General features: G+C 44.5%; 2 protein-coding genes across 2 annotated transcripts; both read right to left on the bottom strand.

The window, feature by feature from the left end:
• Positions 1 to 1,084: 1,084 nt before the first annotated feature.
• PVX_081700 (hypothetical protein, conserved) lies at positions 1,085 to 6,916 on the bottom strand (the record flags this gene model as incomplete). The annotated part of the gene is made up of 1 exon (XM_001613565.1): positions 1,085 to 6,916. The coding sequence occupies one exon, from the start codon at positions 6,914 to 6,916 to the stop codon at positions 1,085 to 1,087; it is 5,832 nt and encodes a 1,943-aa protein (XP_001613615.1).
• Positions 6,917 to 10,054: 3,138 nt separating this feature from the next.
• On the bottom strand, positions 10,055 to 15,091 carry PVX_081695 (cation-transporting ATPase, putative; the record flags this gene model as incomplete). Its single annotated transcript, XM_001613564.1, has 1 exon — positions 10,055 to 15,091. The coding sequence occupies one exon, from the start codon at positions 15,089 to 15,091 to the stop codon at positions 10,055 to 10,057; it is 5,037 nt and encodes a 1,678-aa protein (XP_001613614.1).

Here is a 15,091-nt window from a genome sequence, read left to right as displayed (position 1 = left end):
TGCAAAGTAACAAAAGGTGCTGCAAACGTGGGGGTGGAGATATCTGGGGAAGAATATTTTTTTTTTTTTTTTTTTTTTTTTTTCCTCTCCCTAATGACATTTTTTGGAAGGCATTTTACCCGTTATGTAGCATAACTGTGAAGTTGGCTTTCCGTGTTACCCTTTTTCTTCCCCCCCTGAAGAGGCACATTTACAATTTACATTGTTACTACTGCACTGTTGCACTTTGGATCCCCCCCCTGAGTAGGTGCTCTTTCAAACCGTTCCCATATGTAACACCATTTGCGCGAATTTTTTTTGGCCATTTGTTCGTACATGCCTAAATGTGTTCCTTCTTCCTTTTTTCCCCTGGACATATAACGCTTAGCACTGCTAGGTAGCTACATCATTGCGTCATTTTTTTTTTTTTCCTTTTTGCCTGATTGGTATGATCACATCGATATGTTCATCATCCGCAAGGACATCAAAAAGCGCTGCATTTACGTTTGCATATTTTCTCCTCCCCTTTTCACCACGGTAAAAATTAACTTTTTATGTATAACTTTATAAATAGCATTTTTTGACAAAAGTTAAAGGTTAAATTAGAAGAAAAGGGAAACATTAAGGGAAACATTAAGGGGGAATATACGCAAAACAAATCGGCGAAGCGAAAAACACGAGACAGGCACGACTGAGACGGGGGGCGCAATTCCACGTGTTGCACACACGTTACTGCGCCCCCATTGGTAAATTAAAAAAAAACTCTTTTAAAATTTTTTTTTTAAAACTGTAGCCACTTCAAAAACACGTGTCATTCGAACGGAGACCGCTTTGAAGAAAGCGCTCTGTCGCTCGACATGAACGAACAAATGATTAACTTTGTACTAAATGGGGGCGAACGAATGGGTCGCGTGCACCCCCAGTTGGCGGTCAATCTGAGCAACGCCGTGGAAGCGAGGTCGTCCTCCACGGACGCTGCTCTACATGAACAGTATATCAACGTATGTTCGTGATGCATAACAGTCGAAGCATTCACAGGTGGGCGTACTGTCCTCCTATTCCCCCCACATAGCAGTCGCAGCAGCAGCCGCAGCAGCGGCACCCCTTAGAGGGCCTGCTCGATGCTAAATGACAACTTTGACTGAATTAAATTAAAAAAATTCTTCAAAATGAGAACGTCCAATATGGCATACTCCACACTGATGGAGGAGAGGGGCCTGAAGTTCCAGTTCATTATCTGGCACTCCTTGTTAACTTCCTTATCCGGACATAAGGCTTTCCCAAAAATTTTGACAGAATAACTCATGTTCTTTCGTAGGTGGGGAAAGTGCCCCTTCAGCTGCTCATAATATTTCAGGTAAATGCACTCCAAGTCGTAGTACTTGTGTATGCAGCTATAAATCCCAACCTTCCCACAGGCGCTACACTTAGAGTTTAAGTGCTTATCTATCAGTGCTTCGTTCTTTTTGTATTTCACAAAATAGTTAACCGGAAAGATGTTCTTATAACTTACGTCGTCACAAAGGTGAAAGTTTTGTTTTCCTCCTTGTTCTTTCCTCCGGTTATCTGATGAATGGGCACCACTCCTGTTGCTGTGCTGGCCCTGCTCCCCTTCGTTAAGATGCACCCCACCATCATTTGCACTTCCACTGCGGTCATCACTCTCGTAGACGCTTTTCATGGCCCTCCTTAGCAACACATCCCAGTCACTTGTACTATTGCTAGTCATTTGTTCCTTTCCTAAAGGGAGCTTCTCTGCAGCCCAAAAGTCGGCATTTTCCTCCCCCATGGGTACTTCTTCTCCCCTATCAAAGCTGTCCACCAATATGCTGTGATACTTCTCCCATTTCAACATAGCAAATATGTCGTAGTACTTTCTAAAGTGCAACATGTCGTTGTTTAAAAAGGCCACTCCAACTTTTATAATATTTTGGTCCCGAAAAAGGTCCGAAATGTAGTAATTAATTTCGTAATTTTCTACTGCAATTTTTTTCAAGTCAATTATGTACGAAATGGGGGTATCCTTTAGGGCCACTTGAAAAATAGAAACGATGGGATTTTCACGAAATATGGAGCACTTCCATTCCGCGTCTATAAATATGACTCTCTCCTTTTTCTTTATATGTTCATAAAGAGTAAAGAAATCTTCGAACGTTTCTACAACTTTTACTACTTTGAGGGATGACCCTAAGTCGTTTATGCAGATGAAATTCTTAGGACAGGAACACTTTCCGTTTCTCTTAATTAGATAATCAAACGAGTTCCTAATAATTTCCGTGTTAATCTTTTTTAGCTTTTCAAATACGTCGAAATATTTGCACAGGTCTGTCAATTTGTATACCTTCCTCGTCACGCTGTCGAACGGCATGACTTCCTCATTTTTGAAACAAAAATGGAGGTCATTAATAATTACGCATTCGTTCTTCAGGAAGGAGTAGATACTGTTGTAGTTCTGGTTGCACAGGGGGTTGGTGCCTGCAACGGGGGGGACGGCCCTCTCCACTCCGCTCGCAGCGGCCATTTCGCCCCCATTTTCGGAGGCATTCCCATCGCCGCTCTTCCCCGCGTCTCGCTCCCTATCTCGCTCCTTATCCCTATCCCTGTGCTCATTTTCGTACTGCCGCAGGTACGGCTCGTTATGCACAATGTTGCTGTTATAATTCGCCTTCTTCATCTTCCTCGGCTTGAAAAACAAAAAATAAAACATCCGAAAGTCCGCGTCTTCAGACGAAATGTACAGGGGGTACAAAAAGTACACAGCCATGACAGACGCCTCCAGACTCTTCTTCTTCAACAGAGCATTAAAATACATCTTCAAATACTTCGGATTATCATAGAGGTAGTAAATTATGTACCTCTTGTCGAAGGTATTCACCAAATAATTGTAGGACTTATAATTTAGGTAGTAAAATAAATTTGGAAATTGCAGCAACTCGTAATTGAACATTTTCAATAACTTGATTGCGTATTTTACGTTTCCGTTTTTTAGCTGCTGCTTGATCAGCTCTAGCTCCAGCGTTTTGTTTCCCTTGCAGCTGTCCACCACGTGTGAAATGCGCGCGTCGTTCTTTAGAATGTCATTCAGGTGCAGGCTGTACGGCACGTTCAGCTTCACGGGGTACGCCTCCCGGTTTAGGAAGTTTATGCTTCTAACATGCGCGGGGTTTAGTGGGGCGCTACCCGGGGAGGAGCTAATTAGGGGACTGCCAATGGGGGAGCAGCTAATCTGGGGGCTGCCAATCGGGAAACCGCTATCCAGGGGACCGCCAATCGGGGAACCGCTAACCAGGGGAGCGCTAACCGCCCTTTCGTGGCCCCCACCACCACTGCCGTGGTGCCAACTCTCCACCACGTTAGGCGCTTCACTCGCAAACGCGTCGCCATTTTTGTCCTGCCAATTTGGTTGCTCAGATCGCTCCTGCCGCTCAGACCGCTCCGACGGCTTCTCCTGCTTGCACCCCTCCGAATGGGACATCTTCACCCTATTGTGCGCATCCTCCCTCTTGCACAAGTTGTTTCGAACCGCGTAGTAGTACTGTGCGCCTTCGCAATTGTTGTACGTAAGGTCAGCGTAATACTTGCTGCTGTTAATGTGGCTGAAGATCGGGGAATGATCTACCTCATCCATTCTTTTGCTTTCGGCTTGGTCACCCTGTTGGGTTGCGCCCGCATGGAGGGGGTGCTCACTGTTGGTGCCTCCACTCGGGTTGCTTCCACCCAAGAAGACGTCATCTACACGACGAAAAACACCGATTTGTTCAGCACCCCCTTTAGCGCCCCCCCCATCTGTTGGCAACAAAATGGTAGCTATAGCTGTAGCTGTAGCTGCCACATCGGGGGCCATTTCCTCACTCGGGCTGTTCATCGCGGAGTGGCTACCTCTTGGCAGCTCTAGTACCCCCCCCACTTCGCGCCTTTCCACAGCAGCAGTGCTACCACTGTGCTGCCCCTGCTTGGAACTGGCATTGCTGCTGGGGCAACTCTTCCCTCCGCTTGACTGCCTGCTGTGATTCCCTGGCACTACCAACACGTTTCTCTTGCCACCTTGCACGTTTTCCTTTTTAGTCGACGCGGGGTAGTTAACACGTTGGTTGCGGCTATCCCTGTACGCGTTCGGTGTGCAATCCATTTTGCCGCTCCTGCTTCTGCTTCGGTTGCTTCCGCTGAGGCTTCCACTGTGACTTCCGCTGTGGCTCCCCCCACGGCTTCCTCCCCCATGGCTTCCTCCATGGCTTCCCCCCCCGTGGCTTCCACTATTGCTGCCACTGTTACTACTGCTCGTGATGCCCACGTTGCTGCCCCCATTGCCACTATCATACGTGTACCCCGTGTCCAAATTCCCCCCGAGGTGCTTCCCTCTGCGTCGCCCTTCCCTCAAGCTGACGCGCACCGAGTAGTTATTTCTCCCCCTGTTACCGTTCGCATTTGCAGAGGAGGGTCCCGCACCTGCCCTCTTGTTCCCTCCAGAGCCAGTCACATAATGCTGCGTTTGAATGTCTTCCAAAAATTTCAAGTACAAATCGTTGTGCTTTCTCCCCATCTCACTGCACTCGATATTTTTGTAAATAAAATAATTTTCCTTCAAGTCCTTCTTCGAAACATCATTTCGAAAAAGATACCGGTGAATGTTATACTTGTTTATGAAATGCAGAATGTTTGTATTCAGTTTATTCGCTTGGCATATAAATAGGTAGGAGCTCAGATCAAGGTACCTGTTCGGGATGGTCAGGCTGTATCTCTCGATTAGGAAAATGGCAATTTTTGTCACGTTCAAGCAGACATACGAAATGAACATATAAAGGTGCTCACTAACGAATTCGTTTATCCCCATAATGATATAGTTTTGGTTACTTCCTCGTTGAAATGGGTCAATTTGCACATTTTTTTTTCTTCCCCTTTCGGCTTTTTTTTGCGTGTCAACCATTGTTGTGCCATTCCATGGGGAGTTTGCCTCTCCACACGGTTGGACTTGCTCCATTTCTGCACCTGCATGGTCATAACTAACATGGTTAGCGGCTGACACACTGTGGGTGTTGTTCTTACAGTCGGCTTCCCTCCTTCCAATGTCTCCCTCCTGACCAAACACCCCAATGGGCGTGTAAAATATCTTATGGTATTCATCACACTCTGCGGCATCACTTTTATTTTTTTTTTCTTCCTCTTCGTTCTCCTCCAGGGAGGGCGAATTATTCCCCTGGAGCATTTCGCTGTCGATAAATTTTTTCAGCGCAACCATTATGTGTCTCCTCTCGAAAGTGTTATTTTTGTTAATGAACTCGACGAGGCCTCCCATATAAAACGAAACGCAGCTTCTCTTGTTCGCTTCTTCCTCCGGCTGCCTCTTCCAATTTGAAAAAAAACTGTTTACATGATTTGCATTGCAATTCTTGTCAACTTTTGAAGAGTCATACGCCCCTTCATCGAAACTTAAACTAAAATTTAAGATTTTCCAAATTTTCCTTTTTGTGCTCAAGTGGTAAAAATCAAATGAGTAATTGACGTACAGGCAGAGGGGTACGTACAATTTGGACGTCTTCACGTTCTTCATCCTGCTGTAGAGCTGTTCAAAATGGGACTTCACTTCGCTGTAGTTTTTTACCTTCCACCCACATCCACAGGTATAATTTAACACCCTTTTTGTATCACTTCTATGTTGGGCACATCTTCCTACGTCGGCGTTTCCCCCGGGAAGGGCCCCCACAGAAGCTCCAACTGAGTTGTTCATCCCATCGGAAGTACCATTTGGGTAACTCCTTCTCTTATCATCTTGGGTGTGTTTCCCCCCTGGGTTGGTGCCTCTTCCTAAATGGGTGCTTGAAACTCCTTCGCCATTTATGCCAGCGCAGCAACTTTGGACCTCATCCGGATGGCCCAAGAAAATTCTCTCGATATGTTTGCCCCTGTTTAACATGAAATTGAAAAATTCTTCATCAACAAAAGGGTTTTCTATTTCCACGGTGCTGCTACCCAGGTGGGTTGAATTCCCCTGTGGATCATTTTTCTCTACACACATCTTTGCAACGGTGTTGCCTCCAACCGCTCTGGTTGCCAGAAAATCCGCGTTGCTGCTGCTTCCACTGTCGAATTGGTTCTCCTCGCCATTCGCACAGTTCGCCGCGTCGTTCGGGGCCACATCGGGGCTCTGCCTCTCCGCCGAAGGGCTCTCATTGCTTCGGTCGCTTTGGCCACCCCTGCCACTTCTCCCGCTTCTTCCACTTCTCCCACCTGAGCGCACCTCCCCCAGCTTCAAACTCCTCAAAACGAACCACTTGATGTCGTAAATCCAGCTGAAAAAGCCAAACGCGCACTTGTCCCCTTTTGCAATTTTCACATTTTTTATCCTAAAAAAAGAGTGAAACTCGTACGCATAGCATATAACGCTGAAGGCATAGATCACGTCGCATATTTGCTCATACGTCGAATGGAGAATTAAAAATCCGTCACTTAGCTTCTGGCACGGCAGATTCTCCCTCGTGATGTACTCCAGCGCTTTGTTTGACACTTCCTCTTTCTTTCCCATCTCCTCATTCGCGGTTACATATGCATTTTTTTTTTCTTCACATTTGGGCTGCCCTCCATTCAAGTTACAACCATCACTTTCGTTTGACCCCTCATTCCCGCTTCGTCCCCCCTTCTGCAAACCGAAGAGCGGGTCGCGCAGCACCAACTTTACAATGACATGGTAAAAGGCGCACAGAAAAATTTGTTCATAAAATTTGTTATTCTTGGTATACCTCATATGATGAGATAGCTTCGATGGGACATTTTTATTTAGGTACTTTAGAATAAATTTGTTGAAGAGGTCCCTCCTTTCGATTATCTTTTTCTGTGTCTGTTTCCTCTTGATATAATCACTCAGCCTTTTTATTAAAAGCTCCACTGACAGCGTGTACTCGTAGATAAGCTCCAGTTCGTTTTCTAACGATACTTCTTTCATTTTGTGTTAGCCGAAGATTGAATTCGTCCTTATCATTTTGTGTTACCTTTTCGTGTGCTGTTGGGCGGTTCTGTTGAGCGGTTCTGTTGAGCAGTTCTGTTGAGCGGTTCTGTTGGGCGGTTCTGTTGAGCGGTTCTGTTGGGCGGTTCTGTTGAGCAGTTCTGTTGAGCGGTTCCGTTGAGCGGTTCTGTTGAGCGGTTCCGTTGAGCGGTTCTGTTGAGCGGTTCCGTTGAGCGGTTCTGTTGAGCGGCTATGTGTTCACTTGCTGGTTGGCTTGTCTGCCTTATTTATTTTTTTTTTTTTTGTTGCTTCCCTGCCGGCGTGTGTGTGATCTCTTTGCTGTGCTCGCGCGTCCAGAGTCTCACCGAGCCCTTCTCACCTGTGCATTATTCAGCGCGTGTTACGTGTGCACCTATCTGTTTAGACAATCTTACACCTACCGTCGCCGCCTCCCAGTTGTTCTCTTCTGTTCAAGGTGGGTAGCCAATTTTTTTTTTTTTTTTTGGAAGCTAAGTCCTTATACGCGCTGTATGTGCATATGGTTCAAGCGCCTTTTCCACAGTGTTTCATTATAGTTTTACTAAATATACGTCACATTATATAAGTTTGTAATTGTGATCTTCCCTTTTCTCCCTTTTGCTTCTAAGAGAGACTATTCCGCATGCGCTTGCTGGGTGGGTTTACCTCCTTTCTAGTTATTTTTTTTTCTTTCCAAGAGCTTTACATTTACACCCTTTCCAAACAGGTGCCCTAGAAAGTGTTTGCTTCTCTATTCGTTTTTCCCCCTCACCTCTTTTCTTTTGTTCTTATTTCACAGCTCTTCCCTTCTCCCTTAAATGCCAAAAAAAAAAAAAAAAAAAAGGGCTAAATGGAAGGGGATTAATTTATAAATTTCCCTTTACCCCCTTTTTTTTCTCCAAATATGTCAATTCAATTGCAACATGGAAGTACACTTTTGCTATTTTGTTGGTCATATGAAAAAAAAAAAGGGGGGATGTAGGGGTGGGGAAAACGAAAAAAATAAAAAAATAAAAAAAAACAAACAAACAAACGGGCAAAGAGGTGAACGAGCAAACAAATGTGCCAAACGAGCAAACAAATGTGCCAAACGAACGAACAAATGTGCCAAACGAACGAACAAATGTGCCAAACGAACGAACAAATGTGCCAAACAAATGCGCCAAACAAATGCGCCAAACAAGTGTACCAAACAAATGTGCTAAACAAATGCGCCAAACTAGAAAGAACAGTTTGCGATTGCTTCTACAAAAATAACAGTACAAATCTTAGCGCCAAAGAGGAGTGTACGCAATGATTGCCGTATACGCCAACGCGCGGAGGGGGAAAATGGGTATAGGTAAAAAGCACACAAATGAACACCAAATTGGGAAAGCGTGTTTTAACGAACAAGCAGCTGAGAGTGAGCAGTACGCGATGGGAGCTATCACTCGAGTGGGAAATAAATAATTTCTCATCTAGTTGACGCGCAACTCTATTACAATAATAACCCTTTTGTGTTCAAATGTTGAGGAAGGAATAGGGGTAGAAAGTGCAAAAAAAAAAAAAAAGGATGGCGGAAACTTGCCAATGGGAAAGGAAAATGAAGGAAAAAAATGAAGTCAAAAAAATGGAAACAAAAAATGAAGGCAAAAAAATGCAAGCAAAATGGAAACAAAAAAATGGAAACAACAAATGGGTGAAAGTGCGAGGGGAAAACTCCCGAATAAGAACTGACTGACACACCTTTAGATGTGCGTGTAACTAGTGTACATTAATTAATTTTTCCGTTACCATCGCGTACACTTGAAGGAAAAAAAAATTGATTCCTATCTTCAGCCATTTTACTCCTGTTGTGCACCACGGAAAAGAAAAAAAAAAGGAAAAAAAGGATAAAAGAAAAAAGAAAAAAAAGGAAAAAAAGGAAAAAAGAAAAAAAAGAAAAATAAGCAGAAGCAAAAATAACCTCCTAATTTCCCCCTTTCTGTAATTTCTCTTCCCCCTTTTTGCGAAAATCGCATTTTCCACTCGTTATACAATTTTCCCTTTTCCAAAGCAAACGAAAGAATCACGCCAGTTCACAATCACCCGCGCGCGCTGCTCTGGTACATTTCCCCATATAACAATTCGCGAAGGGTGAAATTCCCCCACCCCGGCCTAACTTTGGAAAGTTCCTTTTGCTGTAATGTGTACCTTTCGCCACCAAACTGTGGGTAGGTGTTGCATAATTAGAAGAAAAAAAAATAAATAAATGAAAAAAAAATAAAAAAAAAAAATAAAAAAATACAGAACGCTTCTCCTTCCACAGAAATATTCGCCAAACAAGGCTACAATTCTAAGTGAGCCGTTACGGAAAAAATGCTAACTTCTTCGGAACCTTCGCATGTACGTCGCATGGTTGCACAGGCATTTTTTTTCACGAAAGAGGCATGTCAAATGAGTCCCCCCCGCTCTATAAGTAGGTGTGCGAAAACCCGTTCGAATGAACAAAATGGCCTTTTAAAAAAGAGTACTCTTCATAAAAAGGGGAAATGGTTACACCACTGCAACCACTCCCTGGTAAGGCAGCGCCTCATGCGAGAAACTTAACGGCATTAGCTGCACAGGAAGAGTAGCACCGGAATGGTACACCTGTTCAGTGGAGTGTCTACGGGGGGGTACCCCCATCAGTGCTAATCTATTACAAATGGGAAAAGGGCCCCATATAACGGTTCGCCCCCTCTCAAACGTAACATTTGCACAAAGAATTTAACTTGTTAACAATTTATGAAGTTTTTTTCCCCCTTTTTTGCGTATTTGTGTGACCCCTTGTGCGGCTCCAAAATGCGCAAATGATGCGGGTGTAAAGGCAGTTATATGGGCTGACTAGGCGGTGGTTACCCCGACTGGAGGGCGCCCCAATAGAGGCGCAGCGTGGGGTGTGACAAATTTCACGGCAAGGGGCCCTCGCGTGTTATTCTCCCCAAGGGGTATGGAGCCGCGGGGAATGCAACCAGGGGGGTGCCCAAAAAAGGGAAAAAAAAGGGAAAAAAATTAAAAAAATAAGGAAGAAAAAGGGAAAAAAAAATTTTTTTAAAAGGGAAAAAAAGAAACACTGAACGGCATGCGTCCTCGCATTCCACAGGGGCCCCCCCCCTCGCGCTACAAACTAACTCTGAAACGCTCGAACGCGTAGAGCCTGACGCGCCTGATGAAGCCGCAAATGAGGTACGGCGCGACGATGTCCAAAATCATTAAAAACAAAAACAGAAACTGAAGGTGCGCATTAGGAAAGGAGACAAGGGAGAAGAAGTAATTCAAGTAGGGAACAATATTCATAACGAGAGCAAACAGGAAAATAAAATTTACAGCAAAAATGTACACGATCTCTTTATTCTTGTGAATGGGAGTCATGAAGGGTAGCCCTTCATAATTACAAGAAAAAATGGATAAGTTGATGCAATAAATGAGGTAATATATACACGTGTTCACCAAATTGGGGGAGAAGTCTCCTTTCAGGTCAGGAACGTAATCAGGCTGTCTGTAAGAACAAGCCAATTTCCACCCATATATAAGGATAGAAAAATGTATAAACACTTGAGATATCAAAGAACTCATAACGCTAATGTTGAACAACGAATTGGGTGGCGAATAATTCGATATGTTTTTTAAAGGAGCCGTTTTGGAAATTAAAACGATGAGAGATGTGTATAGTAGCGAAATAACCGTCGTCTGGGCGTCACTTAGCTTCACCCCGTCGAGGGTCAAAATGGAAACTGAAAAAGCCGTTATGAGAGAGTTTATTATCATCAGCTTGTACATCATTATAACCTTTGATAAGGCACACCTTCCACAGCAAATAATTTCCTTTACACATTTGATGTCGTTTCCTTTGTATGTAAATGGAGATGCTATGCTTGCTTCTCCCAACTTGATTAGCGGTAGGGAGTCATCCATTGATTGCATCATATGCTCCAGCTGCCTCTTCCTCTCATTATACAATTTCATTTGTTCGTAATACTTAGCATTGGCAGCGTTGCTGACTCCACTTGCAGACGCTGCATTGTACTGTGCGTTTAAGTTATCGTAGGCTGTTCGTAAACGCTGCTCGTAGTTCCTGGTTGCCCCTCCGGTGAGATCGCCGGGGTATCCACCGTCCGGCCTACCACTTTTGTAACTTATTTTTATGCTCAACAGGGACACCCCAACATGTGCCGCCTTCAACGCCGCCATGTCATTCGTCCCATCGCCACACATAATGGTTATGTTCCCTAACTTGTTCAACGTCTTTATAATTATTTCTTTATTCTTCGGAGACACTCTACAGAAAATGAGCCCTCTTTTTATTAGCTCGTCAAATAGACCCAAATCGTTTTGATAAGTGCTCAGGAAATGTTCGATTATATCCCCTGTGATGCAGAGGGTAAAAAGCTGTTCACACGATTTTAGGTACTCCTCACATTCTATAAAGGGCAGCATTTTTTTATTTTCCCGGTTGATAAAGTACAGCACGTTGCTCACGTTCTTTTTCGCGCTCATCATTTTGATTAGTTTTTCAGCAGCGCTCTGCTGGGATTTGTCTTGCAGGGGGAGGTTTCGTATCATCTCGACTGCCCCTTCCAACTCGCAAACGGTGAATATACCCCCCTCGTTGGTCATACCGGTTGAGGGAGCCTTCCCCCCTGCGCGCGCCCTCTTCCCGTGTGCGGCGTAATCTTCCCTGAGCTTTAAAATTAGAATGTCCTTAATCTTTATCGGCGGGACAATGTTAACATCCTGCGAAACTTGACAAGCAGTCAACGCATTATCCCCTGTTATCATCACGTTTTTAATTCCCGCCTGCTTAATATCAAGTATATAACTCGGGGTAGACGCTTTGATTGGGCATATGAACGTGAGGAAGCCACAGAAATATAAGTCCTTTTCCACGTCTTCCCTTTTTACATTTTTGGAAACTACTTTGTTGTCCAACACATTTGCAGCAAGACAGATCACACGGTACCCCTTAATCGATAAGCTGTTCAGCACTTGGTCATAATTTGGGGGTATTTTTTTTAAAAACTTTTTCATCATTTCTGGGGATCCCTTACTCACCGCAAGGTACTGTTTAACCGGTTCGCTTGTGCTACTGTCATTTTTTTTCTTCTTCTTCTTTAGGCCTTCTAGCGTCGCCACATTTTCGCTACAGGGGTTAGCGGCGTTAGCGGGGTTAGCAGCGTTTGCGGGGTTAGCAGCGTTTGCGGGGTTAGCGGCGGTTGCGGGGTTAGCGGCGGTTGCGGCGTTCGACGGGTTGACTGCCTCTTCGAACTCCTCCCCGTACCAGTCGCCCTCATACCCTTCGTGCAAAATGATGCACGTCATTCTTTGTAACTCCGAGGAGAAGAAGAACCGCTTATATATTTGGAAGTTCTCCACACAGGGGCCCTTCCTTTCGTTAGCCGCCGTGTTGGGAGCCTTCTTCGAAAACATGCCCATGGATGATTTCCCCCCCTTTTCCCCACTCCCCTGCGCAGCCACACTGGCCGTCGCAGCTGACACGTTCTGACAATTATTCGTATGAACGTACGTGCTGTCGAGACTCCTCATCATGCATTTCAGTCTTTGGAAGGAGTTCTTTTCAAGAGGATCCCCTAGCAGCTTACTATTAACTGTGCATAGCGAATGACACCCCGCGATAACTGCCACGGAGAGGAAGGGCACCCTCTGCTTGCCAATAATAGACTCATTAATTTCGTTTATCCTCTCCGTGTTGTGGTCAAACCCGAAGAGCCCCAAAATGATCATATTGTCCTCCGTCAAAGTTCCCGTCTTATCAAAAGCGCATATATTTGATTTTCCAGAAAATGGCAACCTAAAAGGTTCCGTGCAGTAAATCTTTAAGTTGTAGAGATACACTATCGAAATGGTGACTCCTAACGATAGGGTTATTGGAAACTCTGGCGGAATTACTGCAGTGATTATATGCGAAACGGATAGGAGCAATTTGTATAAATTTCTCTCGTGGGTCGCTTGCAGCACAGTGTAAATAACGTACGCGCAGGATGACAATGAAAATAGCAGAAGGATGAAAAGGAAGATAATCGAATCTATGCTCGACGAGTTCACCTTCTCCGAGGTGTTAATAATCGTCCTCACTAACTTCCCCTGGTAGGTGGTGAATCCATTTTTCAGAACAATTCCTACGCACCCGTTAATGGGTAGCTTCATATTATTAAAATGGTCATTTTCGTTTTTTGTTAGTAATATGTTCGACCCCGCATACACCACGTGTTTTTTGTGCTTATTCTTTATGTCAATTTTGTTCGCAAAGATGGAGCTTCCTTTGGTTCCTACAACAGATGGTGCTCCATCGCTTTGGAAATCTCCTTTTACTTCCCCCCCCGAATCGCCGCACGTATCATGATCGCTGTCCCCCTGCTCGGCGTACTCCTCCTCTTCCGCCTTATCAATAGCCGCCTTAATCAACGGTATGGACTCCCCCGTCAGGATCGACTCATCCGTGATGCACACCCCCTCCAGCAGCAGCGTCTCACAGGTGCACACATTATCCCCACCACTAGTCTCATTCGATAAAATGTATATATCTCCAGGAAGTAGCATATTCGATTTTATAACTTTCCACTGCAAATTTCGATACACATATAAATTTTGAGCAGGCACCTTCATACTGTTGATCAAATTGAACTCTCTTATCCGTTTGTTAATCAGTTGACCCTCCAGCATCACCAAAATGAAAATAGAGAAGATGCCAAAGTACCAGTAACTATCTAGCATCCACAGTAGGATGCTAAAGAATTGAAAAATAAAAAACGGGGACAGCATGGCCTCATAAAGTAGCTTCTTAAAACAGGGAGAGGGAATGTCGTATGTGTTCTCTCCATACTTGTCCAAATTGTTATGCACAAAAATGTCGTAGGGAATTTCAAAGTTGCTCTTTTTATAATACGAAAGAAAAGGGTCTGCTGAATTTCCATTTTGTTTGCCTTCCCCTTCGGTGGGGTGCACTCTCTTTTTACTTTTCAGTTCTTCATCACAAATGGATCTTTGCATCGTGGTGCTCCCTTCAATGGAGTGCAATATCTTTGCCCCTTTTGAGTTTCCCCTTCCCCCCCTAGTGTAATGATACACATCTTCTATCTCCTCCTCAGATGGGTTGTTCCCCCCCTTTTTGTTGCGGTATGCCAGTTGGGCCATTCCGCTTCCTCCCCCTTTATCTAAATATAAACCATCCAGTTGGCAAAAGAGGATGTGCACATTGCCTCCCCTCTTCTGTATCTTCTTTACATTTTCTTCTATCCTTTGCAGTGTTGTGCTGGTGTCCTCATCTTCGTAGAGATCCCCCCCCATTGGACATTCTATAAGTCCCTTCCACTTTTGATAAAAGGACAAATTAAAATTGTCAAAATGTTTTACCGATTCGAAATCCAACGTTTCGTAATTGAAAATATATTTTTTCTGTTTGTAAAAAAAAAAAATATAATTTTTTCCCCTTTTCAGAGGAACTAACTCTGCTTTGGGCTTATACAGATTGTAATCCGTGTTAAACCTCTCCTTGCTGTTTACTGCCGACTTGTCGCTTCGCTTAACGAGTGGCTTAATATACACATGCGTGCACTTCTTCTGCACATTGTACAGGTACTTATCCCGATCACTGCTGTTCAGGCGGCTGAAGGAAACCACTAAGTTAACTCTCAGGTTCCACTGCGATAGGAGAAACGTCAGCAGGTGGAATAAAATAAATAAAAGCAGGCCGACAAACTCGAGGCTGTAGAAGAGGTAGATCAGGTTGTACTTCCCTACAATGATCGGCTTGAATGCGTTTTCCTTGCTCTTCCCGTTGGACCCGGTTTGCTCCCCATTTGCACTTCCCTTTCCGTTTTCACTCCCCTTCCCATTTGTAAACTCGCCACTGTCTTTCCCTTCACCCGGCCCCATTTTGAACTCGCCCATGGGCTGCCGCTTCTCCTGCCGCTGCCCCTCCCCGTGGAGGCCAAACACAGCCGCCGCTTCCGCCGCTTCCACCCCTTCCACCTCATTTTGCAGTTTCGCTAAATACTCGTAATCACCCGGCTTGGCTTGAAATTTCTCATTTTTCAAAATAAAGTGCAGAAAAACGGCGTAGAAGAAGAACAGCAGCACATCTAACCTCAAGTGCGTTTTCTTCTTTCTGTAAATCAGCACATGGTACTTATGTTTCAT

Source organism: Plasmodium vivax, chromosome 2, assembly GCF_000002415.2.
Source record: "Plasmodium vivax chromosome 2, whole genome shotgun sequence".
NCBI lineage: Eukaryota > Apicomplexa > Aconoidasida > Haemosporida > Plasmodiidae > Plasmodium > Plasmodium vivax.
This window is presented reverse-complemented; position numbering and strand designations above follow the sequence as displayed.